The following is a 25,859-nucleotide window of genomic DNA, read 5'->3' as shown; positions in this document are numbered from 1 at the left end:
CTTCTAAGATCAGCTGAGCTTGACTGGTTTAATTTCAGATAGCTCTGTGTTGAAAAGGCTTTTATATAAGATTTTAGATACAATCTGGTATAGATATAAGGGAACTTACAATTTTTGCTGGTAAGCAATGCTTAAGAAAATTCTTGAGGCTCCTTAACAAATGTTTGTTTATGTACAGAAAGCATATGGCTTCTTTCACCCAGGGAGATCCCTTTATCCCTGATCAATGCCAAACACCCTGATCAGTATCCAAACACCTATTGGCTATTTCTTCCTTGCAGAATGATTGCAACTCAGTGCACAAGACAGCAATCCACAGCCTTTTATCCAGTGACGCTGGAAAGCTAACCCTAGTGGAAAACACTCAATAGTAATAATGTTGAGGTTTTAATAAGTGCATTTCATTGCTAGATTTGAAAACCTCTTTATAAAGTCTATCAGAATCATTCCTCCTATTTCATAGGGAGTAGAACTGAGGTACAGAGCCACAGATAACTCGCGTGATGTTACAACTCTAGTGGCTGAACTACAGTTTCCACAACTCCATTTTAGTGTTCTAGCCACTGTGGTACCTGACTTCTGCAGAGAATGCTCCACACAATGAACTGAATGGAATCAGTAGTTATCTTAGTCACTGGGGGAGACAGGGCTGAACTGACCTCGGTGGGATTTGATTTTTCCAAATGTTTGCGTTGCCAACCCCTTCCTCCACCTAGAGATAGAGAGTTCCTCCCACTCTGCAATATGCAGAGGAAAGGGAGGACAGGGCTGAACTGCTCCTGCTCATTGCTCTCTGTTGCACTCCTCAGCAATCACCCTGAAGATGATTCCTGTGGCTTTTCCCATTTTGTGCTCCACTTGTGATAACAAAAAGACTTCTGACTCCAAGGGTTGGGGAAAGTTCAGCAAATATCATGCTGTCTGTGGAAAGATGAGAGACCTTTACTTTGTGATCGCAAGTGTGTGGCACCCTCACGGTGCTGTTCAAGTGAGCAGAGGGACACTTACCTTTGAAAACTGGACAGATTTTCCACACAGTGGCAGCCCCTTCTCGGTTATACTGTCCCAGTGCTAATTCCATATAGAACAGAGGCATTCCAGCAATGATTAAGAAGAGGATATAGGGAATAAGAAAAGCACCTGGAAAGAGAATAATTAGACATTATGGTCTATGTTTTGGTTACATTTTGCTTTCTCTATTGCTTACTTTTACTGGCTAAAGGCAAAGCCACTGCCTTTGGGTGGTAGAAGGGAAATATCAGGAAGGAAGAACCCATGTTCTCTTGGCCCTTTCCTGTATTTTTTTTAAGGTCTCAGAGACAGAAACCCTGAAAAAAGCTGTAGATGTGGCTCCTATTTCCCCCTAATGTTTCCCCTCTGCTTTTTGGCTTCAAAGGGGAAAAAAAATGTGTCCCTGAAAATTAATCCCTAACTGAAGGAGAAATTATGCCGAACACACTTGCAGAACTAAAAAGGAAAGGGACTATGAAAAATTTTGTTAAGTGTTTTTAGTGTAGTACGTTCAAAAGGGAGCATGGAGGACAGCAACAGAGGAAAATAAATGTTGTGCAACTTCCTGTAAGTGCGGTTTAAATCATACTGTGTAAGGTGTCTGCAGCAACCTCTGGCTTGAAAATGAATCACTACTGGTCAGTCATATGGAATTTGGGCTTCCATGGCATATTTTGGTTTTTGCTATAATAAATTCCCTTATTCTTATGAAATGTGTTAGGCAACACACCCGTTTCCAACCTAGCGATACTAATTGCCATTAACGTGGAGTATGTACTAGGTTTCACTGCTGGGCCCAAGTACAGCATCTTTATATTGCAGCAGGACAGTGCCAGGGCTGCTTGCACCTTCCTGGAATACATAACTTTACTTGATTGAGGATTCTCCTGTGAGTTCGTACCACAGAAACTGTCACCTGTGGAAAAATCCTGATGTGTCAGTACTACTATCATAAAAAGTATTGCCAACTGAAATACAAAAGGATCATCTAATGTAGAAACTATCTGAAAATTTCTTAGCTATTTTATATGATCCAGGTCACAGAAAGAAGACTCCCCCAGTGCATGGCTACATATGATACTGTAAAACAATTATAGTTGGTGTCATGTTTAATAACTGGATGCTCTGTCAGTCCTCTGCTTTGTGGTACCTGTGAAGTGCAGCTTTTATTTTATTACATGGTCCAGAACAGTTATTACTTGGTCCAGGACAATTCAATTCATGTAAAATTTGTCTGTATAAAAAAATTATTAGATTGTTTTGATAAATAAGGAGCTGACAGAGTAACTACATATCCTGAATAACTGACTGCTGTCCTTAGGAGTTAGGTATGAAAAAGAAAATAGATTGTGAAAATCATGCTAAAATTGTTCAACAAAAGAAAAAAGAAAAACAGCAGCAGCTGTCTACTTCTCCCAATAGCAAATAGTACGAACTTCTGCATACCTTTAAAATCTACTGTACTGGTTTAGTAATTTGAAAACTTCCCTTGCAAAAGGAAGTAAGTTTGCATTGTTTCTAAATATATAAACTTACAGAAGGTATGTGTAGTCTATAAAAGTATAAAAGCTAAAAGCATGATTGTAGCTATCTAAAACATGCCAGTAAGCAGAATGAATTGCATATTTAAAAAGTACTTCTGAACTACTGTCGTACCTTTAAAGGTCTTGAATAGTTGTTGCTCCTTTACCTTTCATGTTTGCTTTTCATAGATATTACTAGTGTAAGCTGCCTAGCATGACTGTTCAGAGAGAGAATTTTGTATATATACTGGAGAATAAGAATGGAAAAACAAACTGTTCTCTTAGTCATACCACAAATCTACTTCTAAAAGTAACATGCTGTAACATAATGATAAGGACAATGTATTCAGCATTCAGTCATAAGTTTAGGCATTTGAAAGTTGAAATCTTGCAATGAAACAGAGACAAGGTATATCAACAGAAATAAAGAACAGCTTAAAGCTTTGAGAATGTATCCTAAAAGTGGAAATACATTGGTTGTATCACTTTGGGGGCAAGAATCTTTGTACTGATGATGTTTATATTGAGTGTAGTGCAAATGCAACCTGCATTCACGTTAAGCTACTACAGTACCAGTGATACATGTTTTAATAATATTTCAGTGTTGTTCATAACCTACTTTCTCTGATTGTCATGTTGAACTGTCATATGTTTGAATATTGTAGAGAAAAAAATATTTGTATTCAACAAATACTTGATACCCTGCAGTTCTAAACTCTGTTCAATGTTGAAACATACTGAGCTAAATCAATCTGGGATACTACGTACTGCTTTCACTATATCTAGTATCTAGAAAAATTATTTTAGGTGGTTTTACTGTCAGATCTATTCTAAGTGATGGCCTTTGAAGTGCCATACTTGTCTTGCTTCAATAGTATTACAGTGTGTGGAGCTGACTCACAAACCTAGCTTGTATTTGGGAGGTATGGAGTTTGCACAGAGTGCTGTTTGATTAACTTTAATGTCAAGAGACTGTGGAAAACATTATGCCGCAAACTGAATAGGGAAATTTGTGTTTGAGGAAATTAATCCTGGAGATGTGTAGTGGACATATATATTAAATGCTAGTTTAAAATACGTGTTTTTTAAGTATGACTAATAACCATGATGAACTGTGAAGTGTACTGTACTTAGGCATACTTGCTTAAGCGTCATCTATTTGGCTGCGAGTCATTCCAGGCTTTAGTTAAAGGAGGTTGCTTTCTTTTTTTTCTTCCCCCGCCCTGCCCCCGCAAGGGATTAATAAAGTGTGGTGTAATTTTCAGCAAAGAGCAGTTACACAGTATGGCAGGGTTTCATAGCTGGGTTACTTTCAGGTAACTACATGATTGAAGTATTTTGAAATTGAGATAAATATCAAAGTAAGGGTGCTTAGTCACATGAAGTTGACTTAATGTTTTGGAGACTTCTGGAAACTTCTTGTTTTGCAGCTTCTCATTAGGTAAAAAATACCAAAAAGTCAGGTATTTTGTAAATATCTTGATATGTGCTCTTCTATTCGTAGCCAATATCCAGAATCAAACTTCATGTTGTTCAGTGAACCCTTTCTAAGATCATGGGCACTTCAAAGGAAAATAAATGACGGTCAAAGTATCATTCAAATTGCTGCAAACTAGAATGGTATGCAAATGCTTATAAACAGCATATGTGTGATATATGATCAACCTCACTCTGTGATTGCACAGGGGCTCCATCATAGGACTGGTTTGTGTACAGGATCTTAGGAACAAGAGGTGTTGTTTGGAAGGAGACTTCATACTGTCCTGCATGTGTGAACATCCTGTGGGCCAGGGAGGAGGCAAACCTGCATGCTGGTGGGCCTCTTGCTTTAGGTCCACTGGTGTGAATTTGAGCATCATACCAGACTTCTCTGAAGGAGCAGCCTCACTGTTAATGCCTACCTGGTCTATGAAGTCAAAATGTGTTAGGAAGAGTGACACGATGCCAGCTGTGTCACTCCCACCTGTGCCACTGGCCACAGAAACTGCTGTGCTTTAATTGCATGAATCCAAGGGGCTGGTCAGATTTGTATAGCCCAGACAGCTGAACTCTTAGGGAGCACACAATTTGGCTAACACTTCAGACTAGCTTGCCAAGATCTACCTACCTCCGAGAGCTGAGGGAATGCAATCTGTGGGATTGCTGCATTGGCTGTAACATACTGATAGCAGTCAAGGGGATTCTACTCCCCCACTGTGTGATGGGATGGGGCTGAGCACACAGCTGCATCCCACAGGACAATACTGGTCTCAGCAAACCCTAACAGTTCATAATTTCCCTTTACAGCTAAAAATCTGAAGTAATTAATGTCCGTAATACAACCCTGGCATAAGAGCCATACTTGACTTGCTACTGAGTCACATGCGGCTCAAAAGCCACAGGTTGGCCTTGGACTGTTGCAAATTGCTACATCTCTCTGTTAACAGATTTCATGAGATCCATATACACCCCTTAAGGTGCCAGCATATACATGGAGTTAAGACAGCCTTGTGTCTTATGCAAAACTAGATTAGGTCAAACCCTCATCTTCTACAAGAACCATCTGTGTGAAACTTCAAGTGGAAACTTACACAGAAGTTTTTTTAAAACTATTACATTTAATTAATGAAGGACAAAATACAAGACTGGTTTTGCGTTCCTGTGTTCAGTGCCTGTCTTAATTTTTGTAGAACAGAATCCACACAAAGAGTGTCTCCTCCCTTTGTTCTTCAGCACTGACAGCATCCTAGGGGGTGGGAAGCAAAGAGGAATACAGCTCTAAATACTCCTCTCAATCCTACAAGGAGGTCTCGTCTCACTTTTAAACACCATAAAGAGGCATTAATTTAATAATGACTGAAAAAAGATCATTTAAACAGCTGCTGTTATCCTGAAAGGATTTGTTGATGCACATACAAGAAGCAGGCCAGGCCAGGGGTAGTTGAAACAACTTTGAACTATTTGTGCTTGTTAGCCTTCTGCGTTTGTTACCATGGTTATTCTAGTCAAAATGTTAACTGGTGGGGATGTCTGCTAAAACAACAAACTTTGTGCAAATATTGCCGTATATTTTCAGATAGGAGTGTTTCCAGTATTTGTGCAGGAAAAGAGTCTAAAAACCAAAGATCCTCCAATGGGTGAATTGAAATACAAGCTAATCTCTGTATCTGATCAGCACTGCTTTTTTTTTCATACAGAATAAATAGTACTTCAAACAGTATCAGGAAACGATAGAAGGCAGTACGTTTGCTCAGACAATGAGGAAAATGGGTGGAAACGTTAATCTGTGCAGGCTCTTGTGAATGAAAAAGGAAGTCCCCGGTGCAGAGGCCTTGAAATCTAGATTGTACAAGATCACCATAGGTAGAAGAACTAGGTAATCAGAAAGGCAGGCATTTATTAGTACGTGAACGTTAGTTCTGGCTCTTCAGAAGACTGGCTACCAGGTGGCTTGCACAGCCACCAAGGGCACCTCTGAAGGAGGCGAGCTTGAGCCTGCTGCAGACTCCTGGGAAGAAGGGGTGGACGGGCATACCTTTACTGACCTGAGATTAAAACCAATAAGGGTTTGCATGGTACAGCAAAGAGAAGTCAGAGATACAAAGGAACATGATATAACCTCAGTGTCAAAGACAAGATGATGATTTTAACAGCAGCTGTATGATGATGTTGAGCCCAGCCAGCAATAGATTATAGTACTTAAAAATAACATTTTTCTGCAAAACAGATTGCATGACATACTATAAAAACTTCAGCAGCACTTTGCACATATAAAATCCTCAAAGTATGCAATAAAATCTTCCAAGTATGCAACCTTTTTCATGTAAAGTATTTCTGAATCATAAAACCAGTAGAGCTATACTATGGTGAGTGACATGTTTCTTTTGAAGCCCTTATATTTAGCTACTCCCTCTAACAAACCGTTGCTAGATTTGAACCTATTTATATTTCTACTCTCAATTTGGGCTCAGGGCCTTCAGTTTTTCCAGAATTCCAATTTTAATAGCATTCCTTTCACTCAAAAGGAAGTGAAAACAAATAGTTTCCAGAAATGGTTCAATGCTGTTCATGGGCTGATGCCAACTGAAGCCTGCATTTTTTGTCTTGAGCTGTTAACCTGCTACTGCCTTGAAATCACTTGAAGTGACTTGAAGTGCAGTGTATTTATAAGCTGGTCACTGGGTTGTAACAGAAAGGGTTACCCAAGCCCATCCATACAAACCCAGTCATCTCTTTGGCTTTTTGTTACAAGAGTAATGAGCTAAAGAAACCCATTAGTAGCTATTTTGAACAAATTAATGAGAGTTAAATATACCCAGTCACTCAGAGCAGCATGATTCATTCATAAATAACACCCAAGTCATTGGCTAAAGTCCTATTTACATAAATTAATGAAATGATCACATTTACAACAGTGTGTAGTTTAAAGATGATCGCAGGAACATACAGGAGCAGAACAGGCCTATGTTGTTTCATAGGAAATTAAAGAATAAATAAAGAGACATGGTGGGTTTGAGAGAATATAAATCAGGTTGGTCCAAGATGGCCAGCATGGCAGTGGGAGCTCTGGAGCTTTCCTGCTGCTGACCTTCACAACACTCTCACTGCTGCTAGCTTAGGAACTTAAGCCATTTCCATCTTCTGCCATGAGTGTGACCATAGAAAATCCAAAAATCTGCTTTACAAGGTTGCAGTGATAGCTTTTGTTTTTACATCATGCCTCCTTAAAGCAGAGGTACTATTGAACCTAGCTCCTTTGTTTTGAAATAAATGAATTAGCATCAAGGTGAGTTTTGACAGTAGACTGGTAAGTAAATAACCTGGAGTTTGTATCAATGTGAAGGTCTTGCTACTAACATTCCTGCCCAAATCTATCTTGTTGATTTTGTGCCTTTTTCTTTTTTAACTACCTGGCTGGTTTAAACAAGAAATGAGAAAGTGAGCTGGAATGTGGAGCCAGCTTGTACACTGTTTTGTTATGTGATTTATGAAATCCCTATTACTAACATTCAATAGGACAGGGTTTGTAGGAGTGGTGGTATCCTTTCCTGGAACAGCTAACACTTGGGAACAAAATGGCAAACTTTCTAGTTCACAAGCTCTTCAGAAGGTGCTGGTCAGGGAAAGTGCGCAGTACTGGACAGCTGGGTCAGCATGCAGGTGCCTAGCTGGAGAACACTGCTGCTTCACAATAGACATGACTGGAAGCTTAAGAGATGCTAAATTAAGAGGAAAAAATACTATTCTATCATTTTATTAATAAGAGTGTTCTATTTGTGTTTTTTCCCCAACCTTGCAATTATTAGGGGTGACACAAGGATATATTCACCTGCAATTATATATCAACAAAACCACCCATGTAAGGTGTAGGCTGTACTTGAGATGTACAAAATCAAGTCAAATGTACTGTCAAAATGTACCCTGATTTATTGGTGGCAGAACATCCATGACTAAAAATATTTTTGAATGAAGACATCAGAAGCTATTTGCTGTGAGCTTGTAGATCAAGATAAGCAGGTTTTGCTGGATTCCAGCACTAGAAAATCCATACCTCATGTGATGTTTTACTTGAAATTTGTGTGCTGAAAAACTATTTTCTGTGATGTACAGACTATAGTCATGTACATGAAAGGAAGTACTACTTCATCAGCTTTAGCTGTCTCTTAAGTGTAGGGAAGTCCTTGCTTGGTGCCAGGGAGATTTTGGCAACTACAGTTTTACTTCTGTTCAGATACAGACTGTCAGTCATAGTTTTCTCTCCCTTCTCAGAGAACTTGTATGTTCATTTCTGTTTGTTTTGTCTCAGCCAGCTGTAAACTAAAATTAATGTTTTCAAAATTCATGGATCCATCTGATTTTGATGCCAGAATGGATTGTTAGATATTCTGATCGAACTTCATGTCTAACATAAACCAGAGTTTCAGACAGAAAAACATACAATCCTGATTTGAAGATACCAGCCAGATCCTTTGCCTTTTTTGGTAGTTTACTTCATAGGTTAATAACTTTGGTGTTAAAAAAATTATTAAAAAAATAATCATTATTTCTAATTTGAATATATCTGACATTTGGTTGTGGCAGTGCTTCCCCTGATAAATTAAAATACTTTGCAATATTTTCTATTTCCCTCCTGTGAAGATGCATAAGCACTGCAATCAAGTGTTTCAGCCTTCTTTTTATAATCTGAAGAGACTAAGTAAACTAAACTAATCAATTACAGTGTAATAGTTATTTCTGCTTTTCTGTCTAAAATTCCCACCTTACAGGTATTTCTTGGTCTAGCAGGTTCATATATTGGCAGGTTGAAGGGTTATGTGGGCACTTTTTGTACCCACATTAAATCATGGTACCCACTTTCTTAGCTGTGCATTTGATGTTTCCGGAATGTCAAGTTTATATCTCTGAGATGTTCCTCCACCTTACTAGTAAAGAGCCTGGGATGAATGCTCTGGATTTCAGCTCCTCATTTAGGCAGTGTTAGTCCTTGCTTTGGTCTTTCTACTTTCTAACATTCTCAGGATTGCTCTTGCGGGAGCTGCTCGCTGTCCTCTGTACATTGTACAGGGTGTACATGGGGAGACTTTGCCTAGTTATGCCACCTGCGTTGGGTGCCTAATACGAGGTGATACAACTGCCCTGGCAGAGCTAATTAAAGCCACAGTAGTAGCTAATGTACACAGTGAGACAAGGCGTGTTTGTTCTGTACATGTAACAGTGCAAATTCTGGTTCACAACACGACCTCAGATGGAGGGTGTTTCTCTTAAAGACTGCTTTTCTTTTGCAGGTTGTCAAAATAAAAAACAGCCCCAAAGTTAAGCACCCTCTGGAGAGGACGCAGTACCCGTTTTAGGCAGCATGAGATTCATAACTGTGCCAGGGTAAAACAAAGTGCTTAAGACATCTTAAATCAGCTCTAGACAAGTGCCAGGCAGCTTCCAAGAGAATTAATGTACAAACCAATAGGAGGTAAATGCCTTGAAAATGGGCTAGAGAAAATCAAGTATAAACACTCTGAGGTACACTTAAAACTTGCCTTGCCATTAAGTGATTAATCCAATTTTAAGTTGTAGCTCCAATTTTTGGACTCAATGACCAAAGCAAAACATGCCTTTTCCTTCCAGACTTAATTAGAGATATATTGGTAATAGTATAATACTTTCTGTACTATCTTAATCTTTACAAACTCTTGCACAACAGAATCCTCTAAATTCTTACTATCAATAAAGGGTTATGTTTTATCACAGAAGTACAAGACAGTTATATGTTCCTATCTGTAAGAATTCTAGTAAATCTAACCTGTACTCTCAGTCATTATAAATGAAGCCTTCAGGATGAATGTTCTTTCTGATGTCACTAAAGGAAGCAAAATAACTATACTGTAAACTACATATAATGCATGTTTATACAGGGCTTCAAAGTAGAAGGCAAACAGTTACATACACAGTAAAGCCATTCTCCATGTTTTATCAAAACCCACCTATGTTTTCTGTCAACACTACTGGGAAGTATTCTTTCTTAGACATACTATATAAACTGCAAAGTACAGATTTCACACATGTTTTGAAATGGATAGTATGCTATCTAGCCATAAATAATATTTTCTTATATAAGACTAATGTTGCATCAATTTAATTTATTTGTCAACTTTAATGGCTGCGTGTGATGCTGTTAGCAACAATTTTGGCAAATTTACCATTACAGCGATGGCTACTACTGCATAATTGCCTAGATGTCGTGGTTTAACCCCAGCCAGTAACTAAGCACCACGCAGCCGCTCACTCTCTTCCCCCTCACCCCCCCACCAGTGGGATGGGGAACGATGCAAAACCCTGTACTCTTATCAAAGATTATAGTTGCTGTTGGATTGTGCTAAAATTCTGGAAGGTCTGGGCGAAGGTAGTTTCCAAATGGCTGTGGCTTCTTTACTTTGTATGGTACCTTTCTATTAGCACTGAACACAAGAATTTTACAAAAACTGTCACAGCATTCTTCACAGAAAACTTTTCCATTTGGAAAAAATCTGTATTTGGCCTAGGGTAGTGCTGGTAATATTCTGTATGCAATGCAAAGCCATAAGGTGGAGTGTCTGAGAATTTGGGCATTGTGGGCACAAAGCAAAACTTCAGTAGTATCCCTGCAATAGGAGGACTATAAAAACTACTACTCTTGAACGTTGCTTTGCTCCAAAGGGTAAACTGAATCTCACCTAGACCAGTATGAAACCAGAACAGTGCTGCATCAATCTAGCTGTACTGGCTAGCAACACCCTTCCTTCATTTTCTGTCTGACTACTCTCCCTCTTCCGTGGGAATTAATCAGACAAAAGTTTTTATTTAAGTTTGAAGCCTGAGCTTTATGTTTGTTCTTATTTAGGGGACCATTTTCCTAATAGGCTTCAAGCAATGAAGTAAATTTTCCCCTCAGTCCAAGCTGTCCAGTACATACTTTATCACTGCCATTCTGCACAGGGCCTCCTAGCTTGAAATGCCATAGAAGAATGTGAAAATGACCTCAGGGCCCACCATAGCTCACTGCCAAGACGAAGCAGAGGCTATTAACAGTTTGAAGAAAAATCCTTCTTGCTTCATCACAGTGCAAACTTTTGCTAGGGCAGATTGTGGGGCAATTTTGTTCACTGATTATTCAGACCTTAAGATGTGGCTGAGCTTGGTGTTTTCAACTTCTTCATATTTCTAAACAGCTTTTAAACACATAATACCCCATGACTGTAAAATAGTATTTAGAAGGAAAGATGTAGGTGATCTTGAAGATCTCTAAATCTCTTAATTTAGGGTTAGAGACAGTGATTTTGTCATCAGCCTCCGTATGCATCAATAAAGGATTAACCTGCAATTTAGGAATAGCCTGGTAACTGTTTTCTGTCACTTTCTTTTAGGGAAGAGGCAAGGGAGAGAGACTAACCGATCCCAGCTATATTGCTACAACTGCCAATTTGAAAAGTTCAAAACCCATGGGTTAGGCTCCAGAATAATTTGAAATGTCTTAAAATGTGAGATCTTCTAGTCCAATCCTTTTATTTGTCTGCTGGCTTTTAGTCTTGTACTTGCTTTGTATTTTCCCAGCTTTTCTCTTTAGCCTTGAGAGCTAGAAAGACATTCTTGCCTAATCATTTGTCTCTATGAAACTGTGAGAGTAAAAAGCACTTCTTAAAATAGTCCTTTTTTTAATTGCTCGAACCCTACGTAGGAGAACGCTGAGGTCATAATCTAACTCTTACAGAGTAAATTCATTTTGTGTAATAATGACCATCATCTATGTAAGTCCTGACATCTTGCTTATTGGGTAAAGTACTGAGCTATTGCATTGAGTGAAGATCAGTTATTAGTCAGTGGAAGTCTTCTATATCAGTTTAGTCTGAATAGTTTTTTTATTACTTTACTCTGTTTTTCTTCTCACGTAGTCTGGAAATTCTGTCTACTTAGGAGTCCTTAAGAGAGAGACGTCTGTTATTTGGGTTGAAATCCTGGCTCTGGTGACGTCAATGGAAAAAAACCACCCATTGACTTCAGCTGGGTCAGGATTTCTCCCTTGTGGTTTATGAATCTATTGATTTTAACTAAGGCTGTAGAGCCACACATAAATGAGAAACAAACTGCAGAAAAGGAGCAAATGATCAAACTCTTCCCCAAAACAAAATCCTGGAGTGTCTCTGGTCTCACCAACACCTGCCTCATGATCTCATTGACACAACTTCCTTGACAATTCCTCTTTAGAGAGGAGACAAAAGCACTGCACAGCACAAGCTATTCCTTAGTTTTGTGATAAATCTAATAAATAGGATGCCTACGTACAGTTATAATCACCCCTCAGGTGGGGGCATGAGCTTTTGAGCTTTCTTTTAGCATCAGTCTTATCAGACATCAGTAGACAGATACAGTCCTGCATGCTAAGAGTCATGTAGCAAAGACACTTTTGAATAGCTTCGAAGCTGTGGACTTGACGTTTTGATAACACTTGGCCTTGAACTTTCTAATATTGTAGTTAGTCCAATATACTTAATTGCTCTTGCGCACTGAAACTCTTTGCTTTCTGTTACTGGTGTTGTGAAATAATGATGCTTCTGCCAAGAAGGCAAGGTGCCGAGACCTGCTGGAAGGCAGGTTACATTAACATTGAAGAAGAAAAAAAAAAAAAGGCAAAAAAAAGCATGGCACTCTATTGTATAATGGTAGTGAAATTCTGTGTGAAGCTTGTTTGTTTTCCAAAGGTAAATCTTTTGAGGGGACTGCAGAGAACAACCTCCTAAACTTAGTATTTGAGAAATTATTTCCTCCTGTACTATTCCTTCAGGGGAAGATGCTTTATCTCTATTTTAATGTTGGACTCATTTAAAAAATGGCCTTTTCAGGGGGTAATATCTTGTTATCAATGGATTGTCTCCTTGCTGTCATTGTGGCCATGCTGACAAGTGAGCTCCTTAATGTGAATTAGGCATCAATAAAAGCTGGCACTCCTATAATGTCCTAATAAATGAAATGAATCAGGAAATGCAAGAAGGGTCTGCTTGGGAGCAATCATTGATATTACTGGGCAGCTCTGTATTTGAAAGTCATGAGCCACCCTGTTAGGTCCTCCAGTAATTCTTTTTTTCTATAAATGCAGTAGGTTGCCGTTACATTAATTATCAGGTTAGGATCTACTAAGATCTATAAGGATCTACTGCTCCACCTTGTGGTCTGAAAAGAGTTTTCCGTTATTCTACTCTACAGAGTGGTGTGTCAGAAAAAGTCCAGCCTCTCCGCCTTTTAATATTAAACTGGAATTTGACTGGAATCAGTATCATGCTTTTCCTTGAGATACGGATCTTAAGGGCAAGTAATATGTTGTCACCTTTGGCATGCTTCGGGATAGACATTGGAAGAGGTATGTGATTACAGAACAGAAAAAGAGAAAGAAAAATAAAAGTTAAATAGGTGAAGAGTGCTATTCAGTACACATAGTTCAGAAGGTGCAGAATAAATTATAAATAGCTAGCAAAAAGTAAGGTACGTAATACTCGGCTGTTTTTTTCAGTACATATGCTAGGCCCATGGTAACAGCTTGTTTGTATGGTCAGTGAGGCAATCAGTTAGGGTGTATTCTTCCATGCTGCCGATAGGCCAGAAAATCAGCGGCTTCCCACAGTTCTGCATACTTCAGTAAAGATGAATGCTATGCAATTACCCGGCCACAATCCTTCCTGTACATCAATGCCACAAAAGCTGTTTCTCAAACTAACAAGAGTACTATAGCAAGACATGGCTTTTTACTCACTCTGTCACTAATTGCAGTGCTTGAAAATCATGCCAATATTTTTCTCCAGCTCTGAAATAAAGACTGTGAAGGAGTAATATTCTTCTGCTGTTGAAATCACAACTCCTGTGTACAGGGGTGGGATCAGACCGGTACTGCTCTTCCGATGCTGGGTTTGTTCTAGGGAAGCAGTTTATAACAAAGCAGTCCAAGAAAGGCTTTATATTTGTGTAGTCTAACACCACCGGTCTGGGAGTGCTGGATCCTATATTGGACACTTAAATTAGCACATATTCTTAAACAATAGTAATAGCCAAACAATAGCAACCAGTTAATACCTACTTTACATTAAGAGCACAGCTTCTGCAATCACTTGTGCTTTTGGAAGTGAGTGGTTGTGCTCATAAAGCCTTGAAGAGTAGGAGCACTGGAAAAATTACCATCTTCTATAAAAAGGCTTATTGTATAATAAGGGCAGCTTGTCTTACTGCATACCAGCAATCAGAACACTAGTTATAAAAAACATTTATGGACTGGCAAAAGACAACTGCCAGCCCAATCCTGTCCAAATTTTGTTTAGTAATATGTTATCACGGAATTCCGTGCACTGGAAGGTTGGTAGTGTGCTTTGGATGAATATGAGTATAAAGAAGTATGTGGCTTACGTAGCCAGACCTCCCTGCTGACAGTTTCTGTTTCTGAGTGGTAGACCCTAGTTCTCAAAGTGGTGTACTGTTCTGTCACCTTTGTCATGCTTCAGGAGAGGGATTGCAAAACTTGTTAAATAGAGAATAGGTGAAAGGAGAAGGAAGAGTGAAAGTAAAACAAAGGGTAGCTTTGATAAGTAGTTTAGAGGTTCTTTCCTGTGGTCTTGGTAAAGAATAATATGTCACAAGGCAAGGAACTTAACTGTTACCCTTCCATTCCCCCTACCTCCTTACCTCTTCTTTATGGATTAAAGGTTTCAAAATCTGTATGGCTAAAATTAAGTATGTTGAATCTGTACAGAAGTTAAGATGCTGAATTTACCAGTTATCTCTCCAGAATTTCCATGAGAACAGGGATTATTCAGCATTACTGGGGGTCTAGGGACTCAGTCAGTAAAGCCTTTCATTTGAAACTATTCTGACTTGGCACCAGTGCATAAGATCTGCACAATTAGGATGAAATCTTTCCATGAAAGGTTCAAGACTTAAGTTGGAGGTAGGGAGAAGGAAAGGGGAATTACAGGTTGTCAAGACATGGGTAATAGGCTACTAACATGAATCCTTTGTCACCAAATGCCCTGAGAAAGGGAAACTGAAGGTTTATAATCGGTGTGATATTCCTGGAATCTTTACATAGTCTTCATTGAAACTGGATTGGGTCAGTGGAGTTGTCCTGAATGCAACTTATTGCAAGTCAAGAGTCAGTTGCAAGATTCCCCCAAATCCATTATCATGGTTTTGTATATTCTGTATGAAGGATATATACAGAGAGAATGGAAAGTACTAGGAGCAAGGTAGTACTGAAAGAGCTAGAACTATTACAAAGACACTCCATTTAAATTTGTCTCCTGCCTCCTGAATTACAATATTTTAATATAAATATATCTGTACAGAATTTATTTGGTTATGGTTTATTATTTTGTTATAGTGCTGAGAGCAGTTAGGTACAAATGCTATGGAAGTTACAGTGCAAACTGATATTAAAGAGCCATACTACAGTTCTTAACTATTTAATCAGTTGCTTAACCTGGGACAAAGGCTTTAGAACTGGGAGTTGCTGATGTGCTTCCCATTAGACATAGCAAAAATGAAGGTATGAGTTATTTGATGTTGCTCCTCAGAACTGCTCAAAATTCTTTAAACCATTTGTTTCCATTTTGATTCACAGCAAGAGGTTCTATAATTTGTGGACTGGTTTTAATCATAATTTCCCTCACAGCATATCTAAACACTCACTAAAGCTGTATGTTCCCTCTGATCTTACATGTAAGCAGTTGTATTAGCATTCTGTTTTGTATCGGTGCAAGTATGGGGAGGAAAGTATCTGACTTGAAATAATATCTTTAGACTACTGGAGCTGTATTCATATATTCACTGAACTGACAGACAGGTTTGTGATATCTTGCCAAAAGATGAAAGGGAAATTCTGCCCCCAAACCATGTAGACCATATCTCAGCCTCCTTAGAGATATTTTGGTTTCTTCAGTAAAGAAGGGCTGTTGGCTGCTACACTCCTAATATGGCCTTTCTATTTTCCATTGCTCCCAGCGAATTTAGTAAAGAGCTTAAAAAGATGTTGGTGAGAAAACAGACTAGAAACAGATGAAGCTTAATTGCCTGCTATTTCAGCTTGAATGAGTATCCAAAACCTGAGATCCCTAGCCAAACTGTAAGAAACTCTTGTATCTGTTTTAATGGGTGTTAATATGAATGTAGAAGGCTTCCTAATGCAACTTTCAGAATTTACTTGTCCAGGAGAGATATATAGCCTATTGGAATGGCTTTCTAGGGATATTTCAGTTTCTTGGCAGAACTGAGAAGGGCATACAGGAGTGAAGGTGGGGGGGAAGACCTTAAGCAGAGACTAAATTTCCAAACCACAGAACTAAGTTTACTGTTTGATGTCTTTTCTGCCTCACTTTAGAATAAAGTGCTTCTGAGTGGTAATCAAAATGAGTTCATTCAGCACGCATAGAAAGAGGTATCTTTGCTTTTGTTGGAACAGCTCATTTGGTTCACACCAGCTTTTTTATCGTCTTGGTAACGTGGAGGAGCAAAGGTAGAAAACCAGTTTTGGTGATTGATTGGGCATTAATCACAGGATGCTCCTCTTAAGGTGTAATGTCAAGCTAAATACTATGAATCTTGCCTAGAACCTTTCTGTGCTTGTATATCTCTAGAACCTTTGTAAAATTATCAGTCCAAGGGTTGCTAGAATTGTTCAGCCAGGTATTTCACTGAGAGTCCATATAGTGCACCACTTACACACTATTTCGTGGTATCTCACCCCAGAGTCAGAAACTAGAATTTTAGAATTGATGAAAGATTTGGGTGAGAAAGATTCAGTTCTTCCTTATCAGCTATTCATAATGCTTCATATGTAGTCGGTGTATGACATAGTAGCTTATAACCCTGCAGACATTACAGTTCTGAAGATTTATTTTGCGGATCCAAAAAGACATGTAGAGGAGAACAGGGAATTTCAGAGAGGCAGCTGCCAACCGGCATGTAAGCCACAGTGCTGGTGAGCCTAGCTGAATCTATGCTCTGTATGCACCAGATGATTAGTGGATGATCAAGGAAAGGAAAGAGAAATGATGAAGTTATGTGGGAAAGGAAAGAGAGCAACTGTGAGCTGGCCACTGAATCCAGCTCTGGGGAGGGAGGTACTGTCACACCACACAACTGAACATTGTCCCCAGTGTCACACGGTGCCCAGGAGTCCAAAGCTCATGGCCACAGTTTGGAGATCAGCATAACAGTTTAACCTATCTGAGGTCACTTGTTCAATGTGCTAATGGGAATTGAAAACCCCATATTAGGAAACCAAAATCATAGATTTGCATCTGAGCTTTGATTGATTGATGAGTCAAACTCTTGGCGTAGGCTTTGCAGTGAGATTACTTCAAAGTTGATTTATTATTATCATCATCAATGCTATTTTGGAACGTAAACCCTGATATTACAAGGCAAAGGTCATCCACCTTTGAAGTGTAAAGTGCCAGATTATATTCTTTCTCAAAATAGTGATTAAATTTGGTGGCAAACACTTGGCAAGATGCAGGGGGGCAGAGCCTAGTAGAAAGGCAAGGTGCTGCTGGTCAGCATCATAGCTTGGTTTTGGTGAAGCAGTGCACTAGCCAGGCTCACAGCTCTGTGGGAGGTGATACTTTCACAGGTGTCATTCTCAATGTGCGACAGCTCTTGGCTCCTAGTTTTGTGCTGGCCCTGTTTAGGGATGTTCGGATTTGGTGGTATGCTGGTTTTGGTACATGTGCTGTGGATTGCTCAGTCCTGCATTACAGCTTATGGAAGTATGAATAGGAAAGGGAACATTAGGATAAATTGTAAGATACTTCTGTTCAAGTGTATTGATTGCTGGTGAACTGCTCTTTGAAGCAAACAGTTCTTCTAGAAATATTGTGGTCTAAAAACACTTAAAAAAATAATGCTTCAAAGGAGATTAAAAGCGTATATTATGACAGCTAGAGAACTGTTAAAATTTTTATCTGCAGCTATTTGTAAGTTCATGAAAAGCTTAATCTGATTCTTATGATACAGTAAGTCTCCAGTGACTAATCCGACAATTACATGCTTCCTAATGAGTAGTCCGAACATGACTGACCTTGCAAATACTTTGGCTAACAAAAAAAAGTACTTTGTGTTGGTAAATTCTTTTCCCCACAAATTTCAATGGGAAATAGTAATTTTGCCTATGACTATGCAGGAAAACAAAACAAAAATGAACATTAATACTAAAAGTATCTTGTACAAAACTACAATAGCTTTGTTAACTAAGACTGAGCATCATCCTCCCCCACTGTGAGCACATCAGTTAATCATACTAGGCATTACTCAGCTTCATTTGGCATCAGTAAAATTTCAGATGTAATCCAAATATCAGGGTAAATCTTTCTCTAAGTTGATGAGACTCTTAATTTTAATACTTGTCTTATTCCTTAATTCAGCATAGCCTCTTGCAGAACTGGGGAGCACTTAAAAGGTTGGATATGTTACAAAGACTTGTTCTGAGTACATCAATGTTGACCACTTAGAGAGTCATACAGCTAGAGAGTCTCTTTTTAAAAAAAGAAAAATGGGCTCTTGCCAGAAATGAGTTGTAATGAGGATATAGCACTTGTGAGAATAGCCAGTAGAAATGACTGTAGTTGATGATTTCTCCAGTGACATACCCTGCTCCTTGAAACTCTCACAAATGGACTGCACAAGTAGTATTTGTTTTGCTGCAAACAGTGCTTTTCCTTTGTGCTGTGAGCAGCAGTCAAATACATATAAGTTGTGGTGTTTATTGATCAGCCAAACTGACAAGGTGATGTTTGAGAATTCCCCCTTCTGGAGTGTTGCCTTATCTGCTTAATGACAGCTTGCAGAATTTTACCATCTGTACAGAGCCTCCCTATCATCTTATAAAGTAGTTTAGAGCACATAGTGGGCATATCCCACTTCCAAGAAGTCAGTGAACGCAAGATCTCACCCAGTCTGTTCATACTAAACTGTCCTGAAAGTTTTCTGTGGCCCGTTTCATGTTATAATACAGCCACTGGATCTGCCTCTGCCCTTGTAAGGCAGGAAGGTCCTGTGGAAGTAGGTAACTGATACAAAAAATAAACACGCTAGCTTTTTAGTTCTTACTAAAGGTTGGGGATTATTTTTCTTTTGTAGCAGAAGAATGTTTCCAAAAATCACAGTTGTTCACATAAGGGTTACATTCTGCCATCTATCTTTGTGCAGAAGTCCCATTGGGGTCTCTCAGCAGGCTACTCCCAAAACACAGATGTTTCTGGCTATTCATTCAGCATTTTAGTGCTGCTGGATGCTTCTTACTCTCTAGCTTTTTGTTACTGGAAGCTTTTTAAAATACAAATAGGGGTTTTTTGTTAACACCACCGGTGCTGACTCCAAAGTTACCTAACAGGAAAAAGTCTATATAACTACCACTGGGTGGTGTATGCCTCGTGTAAGTAAAACTCACTGAAGTAAACTCTCGGAGTTTTGTATGTGTGGAACTTCAAGATCTAACGCAAAAGCCTGTATGTCTAGTTTTTAATCGGGAAATTTCCCTGGAGTTGATCACAGAAAAAACCTCAAGGATTTGGCTAGTAAGAAAGTGGGGGTGTATATGCATCTATGTCCTTATAAAATTCAACTTTGAATGAGGGAATACAGTGTGTATTTATACTTTCCTTCTGAGTTCCTGTAAGTTCTCATGCTTTATTGAGAACCACCTATTTTTACAAGCATGGAAAGGCCCTTAGTGTGTCTGCTGGCATCTTAAATTAATCATAGCCAGTCTTAGGAACATAACAGTCTACACGTCACCCATGTCACTTTTTTCAGATGTAAAGGGGGATGCCATTTTCTACCAATTCCATGTCCTTAACACTGTTGTTCAACATCTAAGAGCATTTGTAGAACCTTTGTGTGTAGATTTTGGAAGGATAACAGAATTTCTTTTTGCTAGATAGCACAAGCTATGCTGAAAACAAGTGTTAAAATACTTCGGTGGCTTAGGACTTCTGGCATTGCAACATGCTGCCTTTTCACTGCCTATTTTGTATCAATCTGTTGAAGATACCCGAATTCATAACGCACATTTGACTATCTTTGACTAAAGTCAGCTCTAGTTAAATTGCTGAGGGTGAGTAATTGCTGAGGCTTTCAGAATAAAGAGAAACTGATGGAGGAAGAGGAAAGGAAACCTTTTCCTTCCACTGATTTACTTTATACATGCCATCCAATTCAAGTTTAATCTGTTTTGGTTTTTTTCCTTTATCTAGTAGTTCCTTATAAATATCAAAAGGCAAACTGTAATCCTATTACGAGCATCTTGTAAAACTTTTTTTAAAGAACAAGTCTGAGTGTGCTATACAAGTATAGAAACGCCACCTGATTTTGTCTCTTTAGCTTGCTTGGCAGTCTAGCAAAACTACTAAGATAATGAAATTAAATTTTCTCCATGTCTGTTAGTACATTTATTTTTATTACATCTTTTGTATGGGGGTAAGTAAGCTGGCAGTTATATGAAACCCACTGGATTATTCTTTTGAAGTAGCAAAACTTGCTCTAGTGCTAGAAAGGTTCCCTCCTGCAGTAGCAGTGTGAAAAAAAACATGTTTAAAAATATCTGTGATTTAGGACTGGAAAGATATCAACAAAATCCAACAATATCCCATAGCTCTGCCCATTGCCTCACGTTCTTTGGTCTTGCAGGAAAATTTACCCATAAAGCAAACAAGCTCCCAAACCCAGTTTGAAAGAGAGAAGGGACTGAGTTGGCTCAAAACTCAGTAAAGTACTTTTACAGCCTGAATCTCTTACAGGAGTTTCTACTAAACAAAATTAATATATAAGTCCGACATGGGAGGCAATGGATGGAAAATTTTTAAGATACCATAGAGACAATTGTTGTAAAGAGAAGGAAGAGAGCTGTTAACCAGTCCCTGGCTGTATTTCCATTCCCCACTTCTCAGCGCAGGGTCTATCCTGGAAATTGTCATGACTGAATACTACTAGCTGATATGCTGATGGCCATGCTCTATCAAACAGCATAGAAAAAGAAAAATAATCTCAATATCTACATATGATTAAACTTCAGTAAGCCAAACACGAACTGTAAAAATTAGTTTTGTCTTCCTATTAGGCGATGTTAGCTAGCTGACGTCCTCCATGAGAATACCTCCTTAGGAAAAGCCCATTGTTGATGGTTTTTGACCATCGGGATTATCCCATCTTTCATTTTATGGTAAAATAAGTCTTTTAAGCACCAGTAGAGGATGTTGTGGTATTACGTATGTGTTCAAGAATGATATCTTAGGTGTTGATTGAGATGCTTTATACTGCGGTTTATTCCCTATTGAAGAGCAGAGTAAACGAGTGTTTATAATCTCTGTATCAGTAAGCAGCTCTCAAGTCATTCTACAGACTTTGATAGCATAGGGCCTCTCTACCTTTGCTTGTAAAGGTCTGATTTCACTTTGATGGTATGGAAGAATTGGTGCAAACTTTTCTCTGAAGGATGCCTCTTGTAGCTGCGAAGTAGTTAGCTTTCTTTCCACTGCAATTTGGAAGTATTTGAATTAAAAGATGCTAGTGAAGACCCAGGTTTCTCTAGCTGAACTGACATAGGACGTAGGATAATACAGAGAGACTAAACAAAATGCAAGATTGTTGCGGACTGTTACCTCCTGTGCCTGAGCTAGCACCAAATTATAAAGGAAGCAGGTTAGGAAATTAACTGACCCAAATTACAACAGAAAAGAGTTCAAGCACTCTGGGTGTCACCTTGTGCAATGTGAGATAGGGGAATATATTTCTTTTCCTAAAAATTGCCAGATGACCTGGAGATCTGGCAATGGTGCATATGTAATGAGTGGCATGAATGATGCTGCTGCTATACCTGCACCTGACATTGTGGAAACCTGCTGGGTTCATGATGCACTGTGCTGCTGTAGTGTGAATTGCTGGAATTATTTTTGGACATAATGAAATAAGGATGGAGGTTATTTTTCAGTACTAACTACTTTCTTCAGCCTGTCTGGGTGGTGAGCGGAGAGATTTTCTGACTCCCCTCAGAAGTTTTGGAGGTACCAAACTAGACCCAGTGTTTCAGTACCAGCCCTTTCTAGTATCCCATTCAGTTCCAAGGACAGGTGTAATTCCATGTTAATTGATAGGGATTTTCCCATCCTGCATTCCTCTTTTCACAGGAAGCAAGTATTTTATGCTAAAAGCGTGAACCATTAGCCTTTATCACCAGGCAACCACATTATCAAGACATACATAACTATCTTACAGAACATGCTTTCCATCTAGCAGTTCTTCTGTCTGTATCATTCACCATTCACACAAACAGTCCTCCATCTGCTAGGCAGGGGCTGTTCTTCCTATGTGTGATTTGAAAAAGCACCCCAGGCACCTGCCCGGCTTGCCGATGGTGTTACTCCATCAGGGTGTGGACTCACCACTGACAACACAGCGTATGTCAGGGAGATGAAAGGGGATGATGGAGTTAAGGTCTTACTGAAGATGTGCCAGACAATCTGAGCTAACTAGTTACCGCGTGTAATTTTTTCTGTTGCTGTCACTGCCAAACTGTGCAGGAGGTAAGGTTTGCTTTGTAACAAGTCTCCTGCCTACGTTGAGGGAGGGGGGGGGGAGAACCCCCAAACTGCAGAACGGAGGGCGGAAATCCTGATCCCGCGTTAAAACTGCCCCTAAGAAACCTTTCGGTGGTCCGGCGCTAACTTTTCTAGATGCCGTTTTTCTGCTGAAGTGTTTTCTGTTCGGTTTTTCTTTTTTTCCTCTCTCGACGAAAAAAGCGTGAAGCAGGCTGAAGTGGCAACCGGAGGCAACTACGCCTGGGCTCAAAACTAAGTGAAACTCCGAGGGGTGTGCGAGCGCTCCTTACCGCGAGGGTCTTGAGCGGCAGGGCGGGGAGCGGCGGCCCGTGTGGCCCCGGGGCCCGGAGCGGCGGCGGTGCCCCGAGCGAGCCGCGGCGGTGCCCCGCTCGCCGGGACGCGCGGTGCCGGACGGCGAAGGGAGGAGCGGGGGAGCGCCGGGGCAGAGCGGCAGTGCCGCCGCTCCTCCCTTCGCCATCCGGCACCCCTCCCGGGCACAGCGGGGCAAGCCTCGCCGCTCGGCTCTCCCCCTGAAACTCCGGGGAGAAGAAGGGGATGCCGCCCTCGCGGCGGTGGGGCTTTGGGGCGTGGGGCCGGGGGAAAAAGACCTCGCGAGCGGCGCTCTTACCCCCTCCATTTTTGTAGCAGAGGTATGGGAATCGCCAGACGTTGGCCAGGTCCACGGCGAAGCCGATGACGGAGAGGAGGAAGTCGATCTTCTTGCCCCAGGTCTCCCTGTCCTGGGCGCCGTAGCGCGGCGCGGGGGCGGCGGGCAGGAGGCTGCTGCTGGTGTACTGCACCCCGTTGTGCTCCTTCACCAGGATCAGCTCCACGTCCTTCCTCGGGGGCGGCGGCCCCGCGCGGTCCGGCAAGGGGGCCACCACCGACACTTTGCGGTCGGGCTGGATCTGTTTGTTCATCCTTGCCTTAAACATCCAGAGGAGAGAGCGAGCTGAGGCGGGGGAGCGGGCGAGGCGGGGTGTGGGAGCGCAGATAACGGAAGTGCACTTCCCGCTGGAGGCGACTCCGCGCTCCAGCCCGCCGGTGTCAGCGCGGCAGGAGCGAGGCACGGCCGTAATAAGAGCCATGCAAATGAGGCGGGAGAGGGGGGACCGCGGCGCCCGCGCCCGCCGGGGTGCCCCCGGGGAGCGGGGCTTCCCGCGCCTCTTCCTCCGCGGGGGAGCGGCCGGCGGCCGGGCACCGCGCCGCTGCCCGCGGGCTGCCGAGCCGCGGGCGCACCTGGGGAGCGCGGCCCCGGACCCGGACCCGGACCCGGACCCGGCCCCGGTCCCGGCCCCGGACCCGGCCGCCGCTGGAGACCGGGCTGGAGCCTCCCGACCCGCGCCGTGCGCCGGCTGCGCCAGGGAGCGCGGAGCCGGCCGGAGCCCCGCACCGTCCGGCGCCGCGCTGCCCCCGCGCCAGCGCCGCACCTTCTCCTCCAGCGGCAGTTTCACCTTAGAGTTAGACAGTTAGGGCTCGTCCTGCCGCAGCCTGCGGGGCGCTCGGAGCTGCTCCTTCCCGCGAGGCATCCCCGGCCGAGCCATCTGGAAGTGCCGTTAGCAGGCAACAGGTAGAGCTAATACGGATTGCCCGCTTCCCTTCTTCCCCGGCTGAGCTGCAGTACAGAGGCAGCTTTCCCCTGTCTGCTAGCCTGGCTTTAGTTAAACAGTAGGATTTGGCTTTTGACATCAGAACCCGGTGGGGTGCAGGTTGAATGACAGAGCTGGACAATGCTAATACTCCTACGCCAGGATTGATGGATGCCCGGCTTTTTCTTTCCTGGCCAGGGTGGGACTGGTAGGATTCGGTTGTCAGGTTGAGGTATTTGCAGGACATTAACTATTTGCTGCTATTCCAAATGGGACCTGAGTCTTTTACGTGTAAAATGAGCAAAGCGTTAGCTGGTAGAACAACAGTGATTGGTGCCAAAAGTTGGCTAAATACAGCTGCAGAAAGGGGTTTTCACGGGCTCTTCCCGTTACAGCTGTGAGCAGTAACTCTATGTTCAGCGTCTGTTAAGGGAATAAAATTTGAGCACAAAAGGAAGAAACTGGCTTCCCCTCCCCAATGTTGAATAGTTTCCCTTCTGCCTGGCATCAGTGAGAACAGGTCGGATTGCAGAGGATTCTTGGTGGTGTTACAGGCTACCGTTCTTATTCACTCTGCTAGGACTGATAATACAGTATTAGAATTGTAACATATGAAGAGGTGCTAGTTAGAGCCCGAAAGGAATACCAGGTTCCTCTGCAAACTTGGAATGTGAAAAAGAATCCCAACTTGGAGTTAAAGCTCACATATTAGTGTCTTCCCCTCCTCTCTTTAGGCCACAGACTACAAAGATGCTAGTAAGACAGCTATTGACAATTTGCAGATTTTTCTACCTTCACAAAAAGCTCTTGGTTCAAGCTCCAAGATCCAAGCTGTGACTTGGATCCTAAAGCCCCCATCTGGGTGAAGTATTTGAGCAGTGGCTATACTGTTTCAGAGCAATTGTACGCTTAGAACATGCAGCTCATGTGTTCTCTTTCGGTTACTCCGTGATTTCCTGCTCTCACCTTCTCCAAATACACCACATGAGACCATTTTCTCTATTCTTTTTGACACTTCATGCCATATGTGCTGCAGGTACTTCCTCTGTGCACAGTCATTACATAGTACCATGTAAACACTTACCATTTGCCCATGCAGTACAACCCACGTTTTTACACTCATGCGTAGCTACACTGCTGCCTACTCCTCACACCATTAACCAGTCACTGCCACCACATGTATCAAACACATACCCGTGTTACATGCAGTGCCCCCAAATATGCCCACACTCCCCTGCGTTTCAGTGAGCCTGCACACCCATTCTCCCATAGCAAATAAAGGACGGGCTCTGTTCTGGGCATAAGGAGAGCCTCTGCTCCCAGATGCAGAGCACTGAAGCCACCTTGCTGACAAACTCACCAGATAGCACTGGGGATGTCTCTGTCCCATTCCCTGGTACCTATGGGGAGGAGGAAGATGACTGAAGGGGGATTCGTCCTTCTTGGTTCCACCACTCTGGGATTGCAGTCTGTCTGGGAGATGAAGCTGTAGCCTAGCCAGTAAGGAGCTTTTTAAACCTGGTTCCCTTCTCTCCACGTGACTATCACTGCCTTAATAATCTGCACAGACTTCCTACGCTAGACAACAGCACTCCCATATTGCTTCTGGAAAAATAAGGCCTTGCTAAGGAACACCCTTTTCCTCACAAGGTCTCAAT

At 41.5% G+C, this 25,859-nt stretch overlaps 1 protein-coding gene across 1 annotated transcript in view; it reads right to left on the bottom strand.

The window, feature by feature from the left end:
- SLC6A2 (solute carrier family 6 member 2) overlaps positions 1-23,700 on the bottom strand; it is a 79,188-nt gene extending 55,488 nt beyond the window's left edge. The window contains 4 exon segments of the mRNA XM_030026573.2: positions 1,009-1,140; positions 23,241-23,598; positions 23,600-23,646; positions 23,649-23,700. Coding sequence (XP_029882433.2) covers positions 1,009-1,140; positions 23,241-23,598; positions 23,600-23,646; positions 23,649-23,700 — 589 coding nt within the window.
- Between the last annotated feature and the right edge of the window lie 2,159 nt (positions 23,701-25,859).

This window comes from Aquila chrysaetos, chromosome 9 (assembly GCF_900496995.4).
Source record: "Aquila chrysaetos chrysaetos chromosome 9, bAquChr1.4, whole genome shotgun sequence".
In the NCBI taxonomy this organism is placed as follows: domain Eukaryota; kingdom Metazoa; phylum Chordata; class Aves; order Accipitriformes; family Accipitridae; genus Aquila; species Aquila chrysaetos.
This window is presented reverse-complemented; position numbering and strand designations above follow the sequence as displayed.